Raw genomic sequence first — 22137 nt, forward strand, 5'->3', positions numbered from 1 at the left:
TGTTTTGTTTTGTTTTGTTTTGTTTTTGAGACAGGGTTTCTCTGTGTAGCCCTGGCTGTCCTGGAACTCACTCTGTAGACCTAGTTGGTCTCAAACTCAGAAATCCACCTGCCTCTGGCTCCCGAGTGCTGGAATTAAAGGCATGTGCCACCACTGCCCCACCCAATATAAAGAACTATATATGCCATCTGTCTAGCTCTAAAAGAAGTCAAGGGCCCCTTCTTTTCAGACAGTGTATATGCTGTCGATTTGCTCCCTGGTTGTCCAGATCCTTTGTCAAACTGGACACCAACCCACTTTCCCCTCTACTCACACAGTCCACCCTCCTACAGGAAAGAGACTCTCCTATCTACATACATACATACATACATACATACATACATACATACATAATTTTTATATTGGGGGGAGTGACTGGATAGCTCTTTAAATCGGAGGATGGGGGTTCATCCTCAGGGAAGTAGTATATTACTGCTGCAGCTCCTCTTTCCCCCATCAGTAAATATTGAGGGGGCTCCTGCTATGGGCCCTTTTGAAAATAGTTTGGGGGGCAGCTATCACAACAGAGGGAGGGCAGAGGCCCATTTCTCATTAGGATAATGGTTGTCAGTTTGTCCTGGGAATCCTATTAAGCTGACAGCAAAGTGGGAGTGATTTTTTGATTAGCCACTGAATGTCAGCGAGGGAGAAGGGGATGACAAGAATGTCAGGTTCTTTCCCTAGGGTTTGCAGGGCTCTATTCCTGCCATTTTTAATCATGCTGATAAGCGCATCTATCTCATTTAAAATTTGGGGTGTGCCACCCATCAGGGTGTGAAGCCATTCCAGCACCCCCCAAGGTTGGTAAAGGACTCCCACAAGTGTAGGGAAGGAGATGAGGAGCTGTATAGGTTTTGTTGGGTCATACCTAGCAAGAGCCAAATCTTTTAGGGCTGCATTGACAGAACTTAGAGCTTGGATTACCTCTGGGGACAGTGTTCTTGTAGTCTCCGGATACTAATATGTCATCCATATATATTGAGTCCTTTGTCTAAGTAGGGTTTCAATGCAGTGGCTGCAGCCTCCTGACAAACTGTTAGCGATTCCCTGCGGGAAGACAGTCCATTTATATTGTGAGGTGGACCAGAGTTGTTAATGGGGGGTACTGAGAATGCAAAGCGTTCACAGTCTTGGGTGTGGATGGGGATAGAAAAACAGCAGTCCTTTATGTCTATTGCTAACAGGGGGACATGGTTGAGATGTGGGAAGCCCAGACTCACAAGGTTTTGTTAATTGCCCTCAGACCTTGTAATAATCTCCATCCCCCTGAGGTGCTTTTTATAGTGAAGACAGGGGTATTCCATGCACTGCAGGAGGGGTAGATGTGTTATAGCAGGAGCTGTTTCTCTACCAGCTGGGTGAGGGCTCTCAGTTTCTCCCTTGATAGAGGCCATTGTGGGACCCAGATGGCTTCATTGGTGAACCATCCAAGGCAGGGAGTATTAAATCTAACGGTGGCCCCTAGAATTAGGGGTGATTTGGAGGAGGGTTTTTAGGGTTTCCTTGGGTATTACTTTCTTTATAGGTAATGTTCTCCATCTTGATGTGGTCTCTTTCTGGTTGGGTGGTAAGAACTACCTTGAAGGCTTGTAAAATAGCTCTCCCTAGAAGATTGGTGGCTACTTGAGCCACCAGGGGGCGTATGAGGTCGGTAGCCTCATCCGGGTCACTTGTATGCCTGTCTGGTGGTGAATGCGGGAGAGGTACCTCCTATGCCGAGGAGCTGGGGACCAGGGATCAGTTGCCAGTCTTATGGGCTCTCTTGCTGTCTTAAAATTGTCCTGTCTGCTCCAGTATCAATAAGACATAAGTCTTACTGAGGGCTGTCTGTCCCATCCAAAGTTTAAAGGCTCCAGTGGCTTACCATCCTTCTCAAATACATCGGTAACAGTATCTCTTCCAGTGAAAACCTTTTCTGCAGTGGGGACAAATTTTCTTAGGGGGATTAGGATCTTTTATAGGGAGAGAGTTTTGTGGGCATTCATCCCTCCATTGTCCTGCCTCTCCACATTTGAAGCAGATTCCTTCTGTTTTTACTGCTGCTACAAATGCCTGAGCCACGGATGTAACCTGATATGCTACGGCTCCTATATCTTTGGTTGCCACGATCCAGCTATCGTGATGCTCCTCCCGGAGAGCAAGCAAGTCTGGATTCAGAGGTCATACCTTCCCATACGATGGTTTGGATTTTTGGGGTTTTGTTTTGTTTTTGTTTTTGTTTTTGTTTTTGTTTTTGTTTTTGTTTTTGTTTTTGTTTTTGTTTTTTTTGGTTTTTCGAGACAGGGTTTCTCTGTGTAGCTCTGGCTGTCCTGGAACTCACTCTGTAGACCAGGTTGGCCTTGAACTCAGAAATCCACCTGCCTTTGCCTCCCAAGTGCTGGGATTAAAGGTGTGTGCCACCACTGCCTGGCTCTATACTATGGTTTTAAGAAGGAGGTCTCTGGCTGTGGGGCTGGGATTTTTTTCTTTCTAGGCTCATTCTAGTTCTGAGAATAAAATCAGATAGGGGTTCTCCGGGCTTTGGATGGAGAGAGTTGGGGTCTTGTGACCCTGAGGGTGGGGTGAGCCTGCCCAAGCTTGGGTTGCAGAGGCAGACCTGCTCATAGTATCCTGCTCTTGAGTTGCCTGCTGTGCTCCAGTGGAAAAGGCTTCCTGGCCAAAGAGTTCCTTAAAACCCCGTGGGGTGTCTGTCGCTTCTTCCCTATTTTGCCCAACTTGTTGATGGCGTTCATCTTGAAATAAGGCCTCCCACTCCAAAAACATGAGGCCAGGCAGGGAAGAACGGGTCTGTAAGAGAGATTTTGTTCAGGATGTGTGGATGCCATCTTCCTTCACTGCCTGCGTTCTTGTAAGTCTGAGGCTTGGAATGGGTACCAGTTGAACAGTTTAGCTCACCTGGGGTTGATGATAACAGGGAATGCTCAAGTGTTTGGGGTTTCCAGTTCAGACTCCTGAGTAGCACTCTGTAGACCAGGCTGGCCTCGAACTCAGAAATCCACCTGCCTCTGCCTCCCCAGTGCTGGGATTAAAGACGTGCGCCAAAACCACCCGGCCGGTTTATCTGTTTTTGATGAGAGAAGCTACTTTGATCCATGAGACTGGGCTATAAATATTGTCATTGGCCATGCATGGCGCTATCTGAAGGACTCCCCCCTAAAACCAGGAGGCTTGTTTTTGGCTATCTTTATTCCGTGGTGTTTTAGTAGGGCACATGTCTCCCTGGCCTGGGGTGAGTTTTTATATGTGACTGAGAGTGGCCTGTGACGGAAAAGAGGAGAAACTCTTTGTCCAATGGGAACGTTCCCTTGGCCTATTTATTGGATTTGGAGAATTCCACAGAGGTCCAAACGCTAAGCCTTCCGGTAGATTTGATATCTGGCAGTCAGTCGCCCTGTGGATCTTAAGTGACTGTTGCGTTACCAGGTTTTCTTTTGTTTTAAGGAGAAGTTAGATAGAGAGTCTTTGCCAACACCCGTTGCGGGCTGTCAGGATTTAGACAGAGGCCAGAGGGACCTTGGGCCAACACCAGAGAGCTCTGGCCAGGAGGCTGCTGCAACTGCCTCCACCTCTGTTTCTGCCGCTGCCACTTCTGCTGCTCCAAAATGCTGCATAGGTCACTCTCCACTGAGTCAGGTCAGTCTGAGTCATCGAGGGGTGCAGGGGGCTTCAGGAGAGCAGTTTCCTTCCCTGAGCAGTTACAGCTCTTAAGAGAGAAGCTCTCATAAGAAATTCTTTATTCCTTCTGGATAGGATTCTTTTTTTTTTTTTAAAGATTTATTTATTGATTATATGTAAGTACACTGTAGCTGTCTTCAGACACTCCAGAAGAGGGAGTCAGATCTCATTACCGATGGTTGTGAGCCACCATGTGGTTGCTGGGATTTGAACTCCGGACCTTCGGAAGAGCAGTCGGGTGCTCTTACCCACTGAGCCATCTCACCAGCCCAGATAGGATTCTTTTTTTTTTTTTTTAAAGATTTATTTATTTATTATATGTAAGTACACTGTAGCTGTCTTCAGACACACCAGAAGAGGGCATCAGATCTCATTACGGGTGGTTGTGAGCCACCATGTGGTTGCTGGGATTTGAACTTCGGACCTTCGGAAGAGCAGTCGGGTGCTCTTAGCCACTGAGCCATCTCACCAGCCCCCGGATAGGATTCTTATATACAGTTTTGGGGTGGGTCAGGGTCTGACAGCAGGTACTTTCCATTGGATTGGTCTGAGAGTTTGGGGATACCTTAATCTACATGTGAGGGACTTGGGGTGCTGGTCTTACATGACTGATGGCCACAAACCACTCTACGAGGGGGACTTTGGGGGGCTGTAGCCACGTGACAGGAACCTTGGTGCCCAGAAACAGGCAAACTACCTACCATCCATGCAGGGTCATGGGGGTTTCTAACCTTAGCTCAACCTTACCAGGCTTCCTCTCACAGCCCACCTTTCCACAAGGCCTCAGTGACATCCTCAGCTCCCAGGGCTCTTTCCCCTTCCCTTCCCCTCATCTCATTCCTTTCCCCTTTTCTCCCTTCTTCTCCTGATGCTCCAACAGGTCACAACGCTGTCTTTTCATCCATTCCTCCTGCCACCCCCAAGACTCCCTGGTTCCAGATCCTGGGTCTGAGACTCCATCCTGTGTGGCTCTTCCTGCCTCTCTGTATGTCCCTTTTCCTTCCCTTCTGTCCTTCCCACCAGGGACCACTGCTCACCAGACAGAGTACACTTAAGGCCCCTTCAGTGCTGTGGTGACTCCAGGTTGTCACCTTGACAGAACCTGGAGTTAAACTCAAAACTGGAGGACACACACACACACCTGTGAGCAATTTCTACTAGGCAGGGTCTCTCTGTGTAGCCTGGGCTGTTCTGGAACTCATAGAAATCGTCCTGCCTCTACCTCCCAAGGGCTCAGACTAAACTGACCATGGAAGATCCATTTCTTGTCGGACCTTTCAGAGAAGGCTCATGCCATGCCTTTGATCCCGATTTTTTTCTGCTGGAAACTTATATTAGGACAATGGAAGAAGGAAGCTTCTGCTCTTTGCCTGCTTGTCCTTGCCTTGCTTGCACATCCATTCCTTCACTGGCACTGGAGCCTACTTCAAGACTCCAGCACATACTGAAGACTAGCTGAGATACCCAGTCTTGTAGACAGAGCAACTACTGGATTCTTACACTTTTCACTCACAGCTAACTATTGTTGAATAATCTCGACTACAGCCTACAATTTATTCCAATAACACTCCCTCTCTAGATCTCTAGAGGATATATATATCGTGTGTGTATATATGTATATAGATTCATTCTATGAGTACTGCGAATCTAGAGAACCCTGACTAATAATATTAAGACCCAGAGCCAGAGTTTTGTGTGTTTCAAGAAGTTATGACACCTCAAGCTGTTCCAGGTTCCCTTAAACCCCAACCTAGTCAGAGGCCCCCCTAATTCTGGGATGTTAGGCCTGGTTTGAAGGCGTGATGGGAGGAAGGCGACTTTCTGGGGAAACCTAGGCGGGAGCTGAAGCAGAGGCTGTAGAGATGAGCTGCAAACTGCCTCCCTCCTCCTTGCTGCTCAAACACCCAGGACCACCGGGTACTGGCTGGTCCCTCCCACATCAGCTGTCAGTCAATAAAATCTCCTTGAGGCCGGACTAATGGAAGCCTGTCTTCTGTTCCTCTTCTCAGGTCACTAGGGAACCTGAGGCTAGGGAGGTGGGTATCATGCCAAGGTCACTGAGACGCCTATAGAAACCAAGCTCACCTTTATTAGCAGAGTTTTAAATAAATACACAATCCATCCACCCAGCCCGACCCCAATAAATTAATAATATTAATAAATACAAATATAAATAGCATCCTTGAAGGGGAGTGTAGGTGAGGAGCAGGGCCCGGTGCTCAAGCGCAGTGGCAGCCCCGGGCCACCAGGTCATCATAAGTCTGCAGTGACACACCACTGTCTGTCCTGTGCATAAGAACCACCGGGGTGTAGCTGGAGGGGACACAGCACGGGGCAGGCACCTTGTCAGGCTGCAGGCCATGCAGGCGTGCTTTGATCTGCGCATGCGTGTTCGCGGAGCGATACAGGTGGGGACACTCGCCCACGCACATGCTCAGCTGCAGCTGGCGCGGGGACAGCACCCAGTCGCTCCAGCCCAAGTCTTCAAGAGTTGCCTGCACAGTCTCCAAGTGACAGCAGCGCCCCGGACCCAGTGGGCACGAGTCTCTTGGGTGCGCATGCGCGCTTCGGCGCCCCCTGCCGGCGGCTACCCGTAAGCGCAGTTCCAGCTGCGTGCCGCCAGAGGGCAGCATAGCCAGGTCCGGAGGCGGCGTCAGGCGCAGGCGTAATGCGGGAGCACGGGGTCCCCGGAGGCTGAGCGCACGCTTCAGGGGCCTAGTGATGTCCCAGGGGCGGGCCGTCGGCGTCAGCAGGAGCAGCGCTCGGTGCACGCGGTAGGCTTCGGGGAGACCCTGACTCAGCGACGCCCGGTTGACGCGGAGTAGCAGCTGGCCGTGGGACCCCAATCTCACTGCAGAAGAAACCAGAACACCGGTTACTCATGTCCTTAGGGTGTGCCAGGCACAGATGTGCCCCTGTGCAAATGTGCCACTCCCGCCGACCACAGGGTCTGCACAGATGTCAAACATAGGTCTCTCAGTATAGCCCTGGCTGTCCTGGTAACTCTCCATGTAGGCCAGGCTGGCCTTGAACTCACAGATATTTGCCTGTTCTGTGCCACCCCTCACCCCCACCCCAAACCCTCGTGCTGGGATTAAAGACGTACACCGCCACCTTCTGGCTTAAAGTTGATTTTGCTCTTAGCGACAGAGATCCCTAAGGTCTGCCCTGCGCAGGACAGCATGGATCTCTCCAACCTTTTCCCAAGCCTCTGAATAAAGTGTTTAACAAACAGAAGTTGGTTTTCTTTAAAGCAGGGTTTGGTTGCCTACACCTGTCTTCCCAGAACTTGGGAAATGGAGGCAGAAGGATTGCCCTGAGTTTGAAATCGACCTGGGCTACAAATAAAATTTGGGGAGGTTCTCACTCTGTAGTCCCAGCTGGCCTTGAACTCAAGGCAATTCTGCTTCAACCCCCGGAGTAGTTAGGATGGCAGACATGCGCCACCACATCCAAGTGTAGCTTTGCAGATCTTTAGGGAGAGCTACAGTTCGCTTGGATTCACACAACCCTAGCGGATTTGTAAGGGGGCGTGACCCAAATCAGCCTGGGCCCGCCCTCAGCCCTGCTGGGTCCCAGAGCTGAGTCCAGTCCCCTGGATCCTCCTCCCTCCCATCCAAGCGACTGTCACTTGTTACTGTAGCAGTCTCTTTACAAGCGATTGCGTCAGATTTCCGATCCAGTTCCCGCAGGTTCTTTCCGTTTGGCTCCCAACCTGGCTCCTGTCCCTCCCTCTTCCCTCCAGGACCCTCTAACCTTCCCCCATGTCCTCCCCAACTCGAGTGCTGTGCATCTCCAGGAGCGACCTTGACCTCTCTGGACATCATTTGTCCAGCTCCGGTCTAGGGACGGTCATCCGTCCTACTCTGGCTGAGCCCGCTGCTGGCAGCTCCAGAGGTCACAGCAGGGGAAACTGAGTCTCGGAAGCTGGGCTGGGCTCGTGGACTTGAGTGTGTTGGTTGGAGCTTGGAGAGGGTGTTCCTGAAGTGGGTCCCTGGTTGCTACTCACCCTCTGGACTGAGTATCCGGACAGCTGGGTCAGGACTTGGTTCTGAGTTCGAGTCCTCTCGGCTCTGGTTGGCATGCAGCCGGCTCAGCAGGTCCTGGAAGCGACCCCGTAGCTCGTCGGCGTTGAGTTGGGACTCAGGGCCGGAGGGTCGCTGTTCAGGCATTGCCAGGGCGTCCCCCTGCGATGGCCATGACAGCAGCAGCAGCAACAGCAGCAGGAACAGCAGGAACCTCAGTTGAGAGCCGCCTGGAGGCTGGGCCTGGAGCGCGGGCGGGGCCATGTCGCTTGTGTCCTGAGTGTGTCTTTGAGTTAAGCCCTCTGCAGCTGCCTTTATACCCACTGGACTCTGTCCGCTCCGCCCCCGTGTGCGATGCCAACTCGGGTGACCAGGCTAATTCGGGCGGGAATCCCAGGGCTCCGCAGGGGGAGGGGGTGGGAGGGAGGGAAACCGCCGGGCTGGGACCTGAGTGAGGGCTGATCGTCCCCACAGAACATGTGATGGAGTCCAGACTGAAGTTCAAGTGGCTTCTTCCTTCCTCTTGGGACCAGGACTCTCTCCCTCTCTCTTTCCTCCTCTCTCCCTCCCTCCTCCCTCCACCCCCATCAAAGGTGAAGCCAAGGAAAACCTAGAAAAGGCAAGTTCAGGCAAGTCACCCCTATGCCTCAGTGTCCCAGGAGTAGACATTACAGCCGTGCCCAAATGGGCTGGGACATAAGGACAAATCAGGGACTGCACCTCTTCGGTGTCCTCTGTGGGACTCCTACCAATCCTTCAAAACCCTGTACGAACAGTTGTCGCTTCAGGAACCAGATTTACCTTTCAGGATGACTGGATGCTCACACGTGCCCTGCCCTGTGCCTGCCTCAGTATCCCCAGACCAGGGGTTCCTCTTGGGAATGGAGGGAAGAGGAAATCTGCTGCGGGCCTCCTTCCAAACAGGAGGCGGCAGGTGGCTGGAGGGGGTGGGCAGTTCGTCTCAGGCTCAGATAGAAGATGGAGGAGGAGGATGAAGGTGCCAGGAGCCCCATCCACGGTCAGCCTGGGCCCTGAAAGGGTAGTGGCTGTAGTTAGGGCCTCTGGGGAAGACAGGAGTGAGCAAGGAGGGGCACCAGGTGTCATCAAGGGCTCCTGCTGGGGTCCCTCCCAGTATTTACATACTGCTGGGTGGCCTCTGACCTGTGGGGTCACTCCAGGTTAATGACTGACTAGGGTTACTCCATGTCCCCCTGTGAAGACAAGGTAGGTGCATGGTAAGTCTTCACCCGCCATCTCCTTTGTCCAAGACCAGGATGACCCCCAGAACCCTCCCCAAACTGATTCCAGACCACTCCTCCTCAGATCCAAGCCCCACCCCTGATGCACTGCCCAGAACTACCTGTTTGCTCCAGGACCCTTTGCCTACGGGGGTGACTCTTAAAGATCAATGTGGAGAGAGGTGGCACCGCCCTTGGGATCGCAGCTGTGGGCAGTTTTGAGGTATCTGCACTCTGTGAGGAGGCACAGCATGGTGGCCACCTGGCCGGTGAGAGTGGGGTTCTGGGATTATGTTCATCTCTGACCGTTTTCCCCCAAATTTAAGTCTCAGAGTTGGATTCTCTGCCCTGGGCGAGCTGCTGATCTCCGAATCATATCCCAGAGGATAATACTGCAGTCTTCTGGTCCCAGGCCAGCCATTGAGCCTCAGTTTCTCTTTCTGTGAAAGGCTGCTGTGGTCTACATCGTCAGGGTAGGGGTACAGCGGGGGCCGGGGGTGCACGCTACAAATTGAGGGACTATCCCGCGGTCCCATGTGACCTTGGACAAGTTTCTCAGCCTCTCTGCGCTGCAGAGCAAAGGCCAAGGATCAGGATACAGCTGTCTTGCTGCGTGAGATGAGAGGTTGAGACAGGACCATCATGGGTCACAGGTGGGGAAACTGAGGCTGGGGACGGCCCAAAGTCTCTTGGGATGCAGATGGCTTCGTAGATATGGAGCTCGGGAGTGGGCCGAGCAGCTGCCCACTCCCACACGGGGAGCCCTGTGCGGTCTGGATGCTGGGACAGGCCTCGATGTTCTCAGCACTTCTGTACCCCACCTAACCCCACAGGCCGCAGACAGATGCAACCTCAGCCAGCCCAGGTTGCCTCTCTGGCCCTCGGTGTCTTCCTGTGATGGGTCCCAACTTTCCTAACCCACACAGGCCCCTTCAAAAAAGTCACCAGGGCTTCCTGTTTAGGATCCCACTTCGCCAGGCATCTGTGCCCCCTCAACACACACCCACTGCTGTGTGTGACCAACTATACCTTCAGCTTCATCCCGTGGGGTCACCACAAGTTGTGGTAGAGAACTAGAGATGCCCATGTGACCTGAGTACACAGTAGGAGCTCCTGTGCACCTTGAAATTCACACTCTCAGCTGCTTGTCGATAGAGACCCAGGCCTAAAGTCTCAGTCAGGTGTCAGGGTGTCACTTGGGGGTTAAAACAAGACTGTCAGAAGCCTAGGGGACAGTTCCTCCAGGTTCATAGAACTTTCACTCTGTGAATCCAAACCCACAATCCCCCTGCCTCAGTCTCCTGGGTGTCAAGATGATGGAAAATGAGCTACCAAGCTCTTCCTTGCTATATATAGTATTCCACTCTTCCTACAGTGTGGTGACCAGGCCAACGACCAACTGGGCATCTGTCTCTTTAAGACCAGGATCAGTCAGCCATTCACTTTATTCATGGAATGTTCTCCAAAGGGCTCCATACCAACAAGGCTCCATGGGGTCCCCCATCCTCTGATAAGCATCATCACCCCCCAAACACAGATTTCTGGTTCACAAAACTCTGGAATGTGGCATTGTGCCAACTTGGCTCCTCTTTCCTCAAAATCCTTAGCTGGTGACCTCATAACCAGTCCTGAAGCCACGTAAGGAAGTGGGGTAGCCCAACTGTGGGCTGCCAGCCAACAATGACCTCAGCGGGCTGGGACCCTGACTTCCTCACACTCTGGGGCAGAGGTGAGCTGCCCTCGCTGGGCCAACTCCACCCTTGTCAACACAAGAAAGCACAAACTTTCCTGCCCTAGGGACAGCGCTTCTCGTGATCCCTGCAGATCAATTGAAATGTGGATGAGAGTCCCCAGAGGACAGGGTAACCTGCTGTCCTCGTGTCAGGAGGACCTCGGGGAGTCAGGAGAGTCCAGAGAGTCCTGGATCATCTCTGCTTCCGGAAGAGTAGCTGAGGCTTGGATGGTGCTGCTAGTCCAGGATTGACCAAGATGACTAAATTCTCAGCAAAGATGTTGGTTTCAGGCAGTCAGAACTCAGATAGGTTTGGGCAAACGTCATACAGAACTCCTACCCATCTCCTAAGCCCCACCTTCAGTGTCCATCTTCCCACCTAGGCCTCAGAGACTTTCCTCCTCAGTTCTCTCCAGCTGAGGGGACTCTGCCACTGAGCCCATCCTGGGCTGACTTCCTGACACATCGATTTACTTACTGAAATTGTTTTATTGTTCTAAAGCACACAACACATAAATGTACTATTTTATGTAATACAGACATCTCCCCTCGGGTTCTAGAACATTCTATCCCATAGAAAGTACAGACACTCTCATCCTGCCTGCCCGCTGCCACTGCCTTCCAGGCTCCTCCAATGCTGGTGCTGTGGTGTAGTGACAATTTTAGTTTCCTTGAGAAACACAGAAATACTATAAGGCTATATTTAGTTTTAATCCCAGGTGTGGGATATGGGACACTTCCACGTATGGTTCCTGACTTCCCTCCAGAAACAGCAGCATTCCTGGGTCCCAAGGCCACACTCTGGGGCAGAGGTGAGCTGGGACCACACCACACACTGTCCACAGCAGCTGGCCATGATTTGCCCTGGCAGGGGTGCGATTTTGTAGCTGTAGATAGTTTCTGTGCCTGTGTGACATTTGGACTTCTGGGGGACCCTTCAGTAGGTATATAAATGCTAGGGCCCAAGAGAGGGGTTTTGGCTGTTGTTGTTGGTCGTTGTGGTTTTGTGCAAAGAAGAAACAAGAAAAAGAAATTAGACATCCTGACCACAAATATCAACCTTGCCCCAAGAACTTGATGCCCCTAACCAGCAGGAAGTAGTCTAACCATGACATTGCCCTGTTCCTCTCTGTCCTTTTCTCTCTCCTCTCAAGTGTTAGGGGGTTAGAAGGGTGGAAGAAAGAAGAACCCACAAAGTAGCCAAAGTCCAATTACACTGATCCTCTAGGCTCTTTTGCCTGCTCTGTCCTCCCAGAGCGACACAGCGGCTGTCCCTGTGGGGTTTGTAGTGCCTGGCCTTCCTCCTGCCAGGCCACCACAAGTGCAAGCCTGCTTCTCCTGTGCATGGTGCCTTAAGGGGGAAAATGCTGTGTCATGAGGAGACGGAAGAACCATCGCCTGCTGCTCCTGTGAAGCACCCAGGCATGCAAAAGTGAACAGCTAACAGAAAAACAGTCCCTAGGGACTGAGACTGGAGGACTGGTGCTCAGCCAGGTCACGGAGGGTAACTCACCTACAGCTCAAAACAGACTAAACGGAAGGCTGGGGCCAGCTTGGTACAGTGCTTAGAGCTCTGTTGGAAGAGTGATTGTGGTTCAGTTGACAGGGTGCTTGTAGTTCAGTTGGAAGGGTGCTTTGACCTAGGTAGGTCTCAGGCCCTCCAGAAAGGAGCTCAGGATGGAAGACAGGCCTTTTGACTGGTAGATAAAAGCCAGCGTTTGGGGCTGGCAAGATGGCTCAGCGGGTAAGAGCACTGACTACTCTTCCGAAGGTCCTGAGTTCAAATCCCAGCAACCACATGGTGGCTAACAACTACCCATAATGAGATCTGACACCCTTTTCTGGTGTGTCTGAAGACAGCTACAGTGTACTTATGTATAATAATAAATAAATCTTAAAAAAAAAAAGAAAGAAAAAAAGGCCAGTGTTCCTCAGGGACTTGTGAAATAGGTCTGTCCCCAAACGGAGGCCCTTATAATCCACAGTTTGCCTACCCCAGCTTGTGCTCTCTTACAAAGCCCTGTCCAGGGACAGATTTCTTTCTCTCTGCGCTGCACTCTTCCCAATGCCTCTGGATATATTCATTCTCCTTTACCCACAATACAAACCTACCCACAACAGGAAACGGCCATTCGGCAGTTTCTATACTCTCCCTCCTCGCATGCTGTATACGGCATACTGCACACCATGCTTACAGCTACGGGCTCCACTCTAGGCACCACATAAACCAGCCCGAGTCCTGCACACCTCTCACCCCAGCACTGAGGCTAGGCTCAGGGATTAGAAATCCAAGGTCATCATCCTTGGACACTGAGTGAGTTGGAGGCCAGTTTGCCCTATATGGAATGATGTCTCAAAGAAAGAGACATCAGAAAGTGGAGACTGAGTGGGCTTGCGGCCCCACCAGGTTGTTGGTTATGTTCATTTTTATTTGAGTGCATGTTGGGGTCCTACATGCATGTCTGTGCACTGCATGGGTGCCTGCTGCCCTGCAAAAGCAAAGGCATCAGGCTCCCCTGAGCTGGGGTTACATTGTGTGAGGAGAAATTCGAACCAAGGTCTACGGGAGAGGGAAGGCGTGTCAACGTGTCTGACAGCTCCTCTGACAGCCCCTACCCTACCCCCATCATGCAAATAAGGTTCATGTTTCCAGAACAGCTATCACACACACACACACACACACACACACACACACACACACACACATACACACAGAGAGAGAGAGGCTCTCAGGCCTTGTACCTCCTCCTGTGGACTTGACACCCCTGTGGACTGAACGCAGGGGGCGGAGAGACACGGATGGACCAAAGGACATAGGACACATTGCAGGATAGGTGGGGCCTTGGGCTCACTAGCCTGCAATATAGGCACATGAGAGAGCCCAACGCAGAGTGAAGCTTTAGCCATGGCTCAGTTGTTAAGACTGCCTGCTGCTCCTGCTGGGACCCCACAGGTGGTCACAAGTGGCTGTAACTACGACCTCCCCCCTTCGTGCTTCCGTGGGCATTGTGCAGGCACATGGTGCACAGACAGGAACAAAACACTCATCAGATAAAGTAGAAAGAGATAAAGACAAGCGTTACATAAAAGTCTGTCTTCCCTGGGAGTGCGTGCCCAGGAGACAGAGGGGCATCGCTGTGAGTCCGAGATCTAGAGATTGACTCCAAGAAAATAAACCGCCAAGGCTGGCAGGGATGGAGGACGGGAGGCACCTGCGTGCTCGCCTTATACTCTTCTTTGTTTTCATTTTATAGCTTCTGGCGTTTGGAGAAAAAAATCTCTGTAGAAACATTAACTCCTCAGGGCAAAAGGACCAGAAATATCCTGACCAAAGCCAGCCGGGCACAGCCTCTGTGGCCTGAAAACCTGTCTGTGATGGTGGACCCTGGTGGATCTGTGACCGTGGGCCTGTGAACGTGCACACTAGTGGACATCGCAGCCTTGATAACACACCAGATTGGCCCAGAGGCTCAGCCCTGGACCTCAAGATGGAAGAAAGGAGAGAACCCAGTTCGAGAGTTGTTCTCTGATCTTGACAGTGTCTTGACCTGTTTACCCCCAAGCCAAATAAATGTAAGGAAAAGGTTTGTAAGCGGCAGGCCAGCTAAGTGCAGGGCTGGGGCTCAGTTGGTGGAGTTTTTGTTAAGCTGGGGGAGGATTTACTTTAGCAGGCACAAGGCCTCCCCAATTCTCTGTCATTGTAAACTGGGTGTGGTGCACTCCTGTCTTCTATCTCTGGAGAGCGGAGGCAGGGGGACCACGGGTTCATTCTCAGCAGGCACGCTAAGGCCTGGAGCAACCATGCAATGTTTAAGAGAGCTCTGACTGCTCCTGCAAAGGACACAAGTTCTGTTCCCAGCACCTAATCAGGTGGCTCACAACCTGCAACCCTGCTCCAGCAGATCTGATACTTCTGGCTTCTGAGGACACCTGTGCTCATGGCTCCCGTGCACAAATCTACACAGACACACAAACAAGCCCACCTAATTAAAAATAAATAAAAACAAGCACATGCTCGATCAACAAGGCCTTCTATTGACAGCACACTCAGGCCTAGAGGGAGAAAATAAATAGTTCCATTCATACCAAAGGCTTCAATCTCTCACTGCCATAGGGCCTCACCCTGTAGATCAGGCTAGCCTCATTCTCACAGAGACCTGCCACTGCCTCCCAGGTGCTGGTCTGCAACTCCTGCCTGTTGTTGTTGTTGTTGTTGTTGTTGTTGTTGTTGTTGTTGTTTTGGTGTTTGGTTGGTTTTCTGAGACAAGATTCTTCTTATACAGTCCAAGCTGGGTGTAAGTTTACCATTCTCCTGCCTCAGCCTCCTGGAAGTTGGGATGACAGACCTCCCCCCACCTCTACACTGCTCAGTGGTATATCAGTTATTTTCTCTTACCTCTGTGTGTTTTCTGTGTGGAGAGGAGCAAGCATGAAGTGCTCAGGCCTGGGTCTCTTCATGGGTCAGGCCTGGCAGAGCCTTATCGATGGAGAAGAGAAGGCCTCGAATATCCAATCAGATGTAGGAGGCACAGGCAGGCTCCAGGAACTTGGAATGTAAGGGAGGCATGTGGAAGCGGATGTGTTAACAGTCTGGTGACCTTGGCAGGAGAGCACACGGGCCCTCCTCCCCAGACTCTCCCCGTGAGCTTGCCTTTCTCAGCCTATAGAGCTCATCTTTATGGAAGGGGTCACATGGACTTTACAAAGAGTTTCGATGCGATCACACCCACACCGGGGCTTTACAGCTCTAGTTTACTGAGTCTTTATTGGGCACGCAGAACTGAGTTAGTTATCAACAGGCAAGTTTTCAATCAATTGTGCTTATACATGCCTAAAATAAAACATTCAGAGTCAGATTCCCAAAGTTTGAGCCAAGTACAGAAACACCCTCCTGCCTCTCCACGCCCCCCTCCCTCGAAGAGCACTACTGAGCTGGTCCTGTGGTCCCCACAGTCAGCAAGGTGAGAGCCGTCCAGAACGTGGTTCAGAGGAACATCTACACTTCCCCAGGCCGCACAGGACATTCCGTGACCATGAGGTAGGCCATAAAACAAGTCCTAATCAATTTAAAAATTGCAAAATCATAGGAAATATAGTCTCCAGTTTCGACTGAATGGAAACCAGCAGAAGGCGTGGTGGTGCATGCCAAGAACCTGGCACTTCAGAGTAGAGGTTGGAGATCTGGAGTTCAAGGTCATCTTCAACTACAAAAGGAGTCTGAAGCCAGTCTGGCCTACATAAGACTCTGTGTCAGAAAAGGGGAGAGACTACAACATTCCACAATACCTGTATAGCACTGGACACTAGAGCAAGGGTCCAGAGAAATCACACGGTAGATTAGAAAAGATTTAGCCATGAATGAAAACAAAGTCAGTCCAGGTGTGGTGGTGCATGCCTTTAGCCTCGGTCCTTGGGGAGTAGAGGCAGGAGGAACTCTGTGAGTTCGAGGCCAGCATGGTCTATGTAGGAAGCTTCAGGCCAGTCAGGGCTACACAGAGAAACCCTATTTCAAAAAGAGCAGCAACAAACATGTAAGCTACTAAATACAAGTGTCATAGGTGTCACAGATGACACACACAGGTGTTACAGGTGACACAACACAGGCATTAGAAAAGATCTGAAGTCTGTGGCCTGACCTGCTGTCTAGAGGAAGTAGAAGGAGACCCAGGAGAGAGAAGAAACTGTAAAGATCCTGTGGAGACAGGACAGAGCCCCCAGAGGCAGTGTAGGTCTGGTAGCCTGGGGTGCCAGGCTCACGAGGCTGAGGCAGGAGGATCAGGAATTCAAGGTTATTTATTCCCTTATATATGGTGACAGGGGCCAGCCTGAGCTACATCAGACCCTGTCTCAAAAACACACAACAGCTAAACCAGTCCTGAAGAAAAGGAGAATTTACAACATCAATTATAACTAGAGTTATAACTAATGTCATGGAGACAGGGAGCCAGCACTACAGACTCTATAGGTGAGAAAGTGGGAAACCCTAAGGCTGTAGGGAAGAAATCAGGATGCAGAGGTGCAGCCCTAGAAACACTCTTGCTAGCTAACAGGACTCAGGGAAAAGGGTAAAGGTTTCCTAAGAAGCTCTAACAAATAGAGCTATGATCACAAACCAAGATTCTAAAATGCCAGGCATCACCGAGTGGCCATACCTCCAAACCCAGCCCCTTAGAAGCAGAGACAGGTGGATCTCTGCGAGTTGGAGGTCAGCCTGATTTACATAGAGTTCCAGGACAGTCAGCTACACCCAGAGAAACCCTGCCTCCAAAACAACAAACAAACAAAAACCAAACAGATCTAAAATCTCAAGACCCGTATCTACAACAAATACAAGGCTGGGGTTGATAATCAAGATTTTAAACTCTGGGCTGAGAATCTAAGTTAGCTGGTAAAGTGCTTATAGATCAGAGGAGTGCTTGTAGCTCAGTTGGTAAAGTGCTTATAGATCAGTGGAGTGCTTGTAGCTCAGCTGGTAAAGTGCTTGCCTTGCACCCATGAGGGACTGTGTACAATCCCCAACACTGTCTGACTGAGTATGGTGCTCCCTTGCTACACATTAAGTTCAAGGGCAGCCTGTGTTACATGAGAACCTGTCTCACAGAATAAAAATATTGAAATTTCAAAAATATACTTAGAGGAGCTAGAGGGATTGCTCAGTAGTTAAGTGAGTTCACAGCTCTCTCTGGGGCTCAAGTTCAGTTTAACAGCAGGTCAGGTAGCTGGCCACCTATAACTTCAGCTCCAGGGGACCCAATGCCCCCTCCTGGCCTCTGCAGGTACCTGGACTCACACATACACATACATATACACAGAATTACAAATAAAGTGGGTCTTAACATTTTTCTAATATCTTGAGATCTATAGTAAATAAAGAGCTGGAGTCATTAATCAAGAATATCTCTGGGGGAAAAAATTCCAAATAAGAAGGGTTTACTGGGGCTGGAGAGATGGCTCAGTGATTAAGAGCATTGACTCTTCTTCCAGAGGTCCTGAGTTCAATTCCCAGCAACCACATGGTGGTTCTCATCTGTAATGGGATCTGATGCCCTCTTCTGGGATGTCTGATGACAGCTACAGTGTACTCATATAAATAAATAAATAAATAAATAAATAAATAAATAAATAAATAAATAAATAATTTTAAAAAAAGAATGGTTTACTGGTGAATTCTACAAAACATTTATGGAAGAATTAATGTCCACTCTTTTTTTGTTTTGTTTTGTTTTTTTGTTTTTTGTTTTTTGTTTTTTGTGACAGGGTTTCTCTTTATAGCTCTGGCTGTCCTGGAGCTCACTTTGTAGACCAGGCTGGCCTCGAACTAAGAAATCCGCCTGCCTCTGCCTCCCGAGTGCTGGGATTAAAGGGGTGTGCCACCACGCCCGGCACTAATGTCCACTCTTTGACTGAACTCTTTTCAGAGGGAGAAGTAGAGACTCAAACGGAACCACCATTACCGATCCTTCTTTCATTTCATTTGAGACAGGGTTTCAGCAAGTAGCCCAGTCTGATCCAGAACTGGTCATCCTCCTGCCTCAGCTTTCCAAGTGACCACAGGTGTGGGCTGCTACTATTGCTCTTATTTTCCATCTAGAAAAGATACAGGGTGGCACGGGACCTGGATCAACATCCCCATTCCTATAAATGCAAATTTCCTAAACCAGCCATCAGCATACCACATTCAGTAGCTTGACTAGTCCCTATGACCCGGCATTGTCACCCCAGGAATTCAAAAGTGAGTCACCATTGAAAAACCAGTTACGATAATGTAGCCATTAATAACATGAAAGAGAATGCCACTTGATCACATTAATTGACGCAGAGAGGCTGGCCATAAAATTCAAAATTGTTTCCTGTTTTAAAAAATACATCCAGCTGGGAAAAGGAGAAAATCCTGTCCGTACCAGAAAGCACATTTATGTCATCTGGGGAAGTTGGGTACTGATTCCCCAGTAGCACACAAATCAGGGAAACTGAATTGGGACTGAGGCTGAAGCTCACTTAGAAGAGTGCATGTATGGGCTGGTGAGATGGCTCAGTGGGTAAGAGCACCCGACTGCTCTTCCGAAGGTCCAGAGTTCAAATCCCAGCAACCACATGGTGGCTCACAACCATCTGTAACAAGATCTGACGCCCTCTTCTGGAGTGTCTGAAGACAGCTACAGTGTACTTACATATAATAAATAAAAATAAAAAAATAAAAAAAAAAAAAGAAGAGTGCATGTAGCTCAGTTGATAGAGTGCTTGTAGCTCAGTTGTTTAAGTGCTTATAGCTTAGTTGTTAGAGTGCTTGTACACAGTTGTTAGAGAGTGCTTGTAGCTCAGTTGTTACAGTGCTTGTAACTCAGTTATTAGAGTGTTTGTAGCTCAGTTATTAGAGTGCTAGTATGCCTTAAGCCCTGGGTTCCATCCCCAGCACTGCAGACAGTCCTGATGGTGCTCACCTATCATCCCAGAACTTGAAAAGTATAGATAGGAGAATCAGGTCATCTTCAGCAACAAAGTGAGTTTGTAGCCAGCATGGGCTACATAATATCCTGTCTCACAGAAGAGAAAAAAATCAGAAACAACAACAACAACAAAAATCAGAAACAGGCCATAAAGGAAAGCTAGAGCTACTGTCATGCTTGATGGTGAAAGATTATGTTCCCCCTGGAGTGAGGAGGGTTAGTCCATTGCTCTAATAGACTCTGCAAAAGCTGTGCTCTGGAACCTTCTGGAGCAGTTTTACTGCTTCTCCGTGGCTCTGTTGGCTTTCTGGAGTTGGTGGGAGTCTAGGTGGGATTGAGTTCTCTAGCAGGGAGGGAACTCAGGGCTTGCCTATCCGATTCCTTCCCCAGGGACTGGGTGGAGGGCAGCAACTGTGGGTGACTCAGCAGGGACTCTGGGAGAAAGTGATGGTTGAGCCCTGTCTCAGAGGCCATTAGGGACAGTAGTCAGATGACCCTTTGTGGCTCCCCACATGCCTCCTGCTGGAACCCTCAGCAAAGCATCTCCCAACATCAGCCTCTATTCCCCTGCCCAGGTTCCCATGGCCACCCCTACAACCTTGCTGTGCTGCCTATGCATTTAGGAAGTGTATGCTGTATGGTGGACGCTGGCTGAACTCAGACATGAACCTCCACAGGCAGGTATATGCTCAGTAGTATCTATCAGGGGAAACTGAGACGCACAGCAGGCCAGACCTGACCTGGGTCACCCTTCATTCCACATCCTCAACTTAACTGCTAGGGCTCTCTCTGCCCTCGGTGCCTTTGAGGTAAAGTAAGACTCTACCAATCAGCACTATGAGCTGGAGGCAGAGGAATCAGGAGTTCAAGGGCATCCTTCACTATACAGTGATTTCTATGCTAGTCTGTTTTATGTGAGTCTTGTCTCAAAGTAGGTAGATAGATAGATAGATAGATAGATAGATAGATAGATAGATAGATAGATAGATAGAATCAGGAGCTAGAGAGATAGCTCCGTAACTCACTGCTGCTCTTGCAGAGACCCAGGTTCAGTTCCCAGCGTCCACGGGGAAATGACCGAAAGAGCATAGAATAAAAAACAAAGACAGGGGTGTGACAGGTGGCGGGGGGGGGGGGAGAACACAGAGAAGGAGGAGGGGGACAAAGGACTGGATAGAGAGGAGATAGTAGGCAAATAGAGGTTTAAAAAGGTAAAGGAAAACCCCTGGGTTAAGATGAGTTCTTGAACTTTAATTGGGCATGTTAATTAGGTAAACCAAGGGAGCTTTGGATTGTTGGACTTGGTAGCATTGACCTTGGCAATCAGCCTCAGGAGGAGGAAGTGGACAAATAAGGGGATAGATCTTGGGGGCTAGCTTTAGGAATGTGATCTCATGGATTAGCAAGGGGAAGAGGGAAGGAGAAAGACAGTGGCCCCAGGCTGGCTAGAGCCCTTCAATCATCTTAACTCCAGCTCCAGAGTATCTGACATCCCCTTCTGGCCTCTGAGGGTACTGCATGCACGTACTAGACAGGCAAAGCAGACATACACATAATTAAAAAAAAAAAAAAAAAAGTTTACCTGGGCAGTGGTGGTGCATGCCTTTAATCACTCGGGAGGCAGAGGCAGGCAGATTTCTGAGTTCAAGGCCAGCCTGGTCTACAGAGTGAGTTCCAGGACAGCCAGAGCTACACAGAGAAACCCTGTCTCTGAAAAAAAAAAGTTTAAAAAAAATCATGAAATCCTAATATAAATGTCTAAAACGTCCTGCTTGCTCTCTCTGCTTTCCCACCTCTGTCTCTGGCTTGATCTCTGTTGTGCTCTCCAGTCCCTTTCAGCACAATGAAAGGAGAGGCCAGGGCTGTCTGGGCCCCATCTCCAGTTCCTGGGCACCTGGGACATGTCTGAGGCACTTGTAAAGGATGCATAGTCCTTAAAAACAAGTTTCCAGAAGCAGAGGCCTGAAGGAGGACAGTGGAGTGAAGGGAGGACTGTTTTAGGTCCATGGGAGGACTGTCTCCCTCAATCCCACTCCAGCCAATCACACTAAGCAATTCCCAAGTGTGTCCCTTTCCCACCCAAATATGGGGTTTTAAGTGTCATATAGAAGTTTACAGGTGTTAATGTGTGTTTTGAGAGAGGGTCTTGGCCAGGCATGGTGGCACACACTTTAATCCCAGCACTCAGGAGGCAGGGGATTTCTGTGCATTCAAGGCCAGCCTGATCTACAGAGTGAGTTCCACAACAGCCAGGGCTACGCAGAAGCAGTCATTCCTGTCTCAAAAAACCAAATAAATAAAAGACAGGGAGGGTCTCAAGCAGGAGCCTCACCTCTCTGAAAACCCCTGGGGTAATTCCAAGCTTTGCTCTGTGCCCCATTTTACTGCAAACCCTCAAGTCCTGCCCTCTCCTCAGCTGCAGTAAAACCACCTGGCCCACATCAGAGACCACTGCCTTGTTAGAGTAGGCCTGGGCTTGTATGGTAAACAGTCACATCCCAGGACTAAACCTCCATTTACAAATTTCTCCTTTATTTTACGCCTCAAAAGGAGACTGCTCCTGCCCTTCAAGGCCTTTGCTGTGGTCAGCTCCACTCCTGACCTCAGGACCCTGGCCAGTTAGAAGCGCTTCCTCGTGGTGGGTCTGACTTTGGTGTCATTTCCTCATTATTTGTGCACCCAGTGACCCCAATACTCACTAGGGTTCAAACTCAGATTCTCAGGCTTGACAATAAGTGCCCTCACCTGCCAGGCCATCTCACTGGCCCAAGATGTATTCCATATGGAAAAAAGCTCAGAGGCGCAGAGCACTCCAAGTCCTAACATGAGGCTCAGGGCTAAGCACGGATGGAGAGCGTGCCTGGCCACAGGGTACAGCCAGGCGGGGCCCTCCATTGTTCAGTAACCCATCACTCTCGGCTAGTCTCTCCTGCAAGGTGGCCTGACTGACAGTGGGAGCTGTGTGCAGCGTTTGCCAGAGC

The 22137-nt window shown here is 50.1% G+C and overlaps 1 protein-coding gene and 1 long non-coding RNA gene across 4 annotated transcripts; one reads left to right on the forward strand and one right to left on the reverse strand.

Moving 5' to 3' along the window:
- Positions 1 to 5783: 5783 nt before the first annotated feature.
- On the reverse strand, positions 5784 to 8861 carry Gdf15 (growth differentiation factor 15). Of its 3 annotated transcripts, none has more exons than XM_011242304.2 (3): positions 8541 to 8861; positions 7724 to 7982; positions 5784 to 6565 (listed from the first exon to the last, which is right to left on the reverse strand). In XM_011242304.2, the coding sequence occupies exons 2-3, from the start codon at positions 7884 to 7886 to the stop codon at positions 5934 to 5936; spliced, it is 795 nt and encodes a 264-aa protein (XP_011240606.1). In that variant the 5' UTR covers positions 7887 to 7982; positions 8541 to 8861; the 3' UTR covers positions 5784 to 5933. The 3 variants fall into 3 exon arrangements, with proteins under 3 accessions (XP_011240606.1, NP_001317616.1, NP_035949.2); NM_001330687.1 differs by having other exon boundaries at positions 7724 to 8015; positions 8541 to 8847; NM_011819.3 differs by lacking the exon at positions 8541 to 8861 and having other exon boundaries at positions 7724 to 8486.
- A 92-nt stretch (positions 8862 to 8953) lies between these two features.
- On the forward strand, positions 8954 to 14301 carry Gm34154. The gene is made up of 2 exons (XR_870495.2): positions 8954 to 9246; positions 13964 to 14301. It is a non-coding gene; the product is annotated as a predicted gene, 34154 (long non-coding RNA).
- Positions 14302 to 22137: the final 7836 nt, after the last annotated feature.

Source organism: Mus musculus, chromosome 8 (assembly GCF_000001635.26).
Source record: "Mus musculus strain C57BL/6J chromosome 8, GRCm38.p6 C57BL/6J".
NCBI lineage: Eukaryota > Metazoa > Chordata > Mammalia > Rodentia > Muridae > Mus > Mus musculus.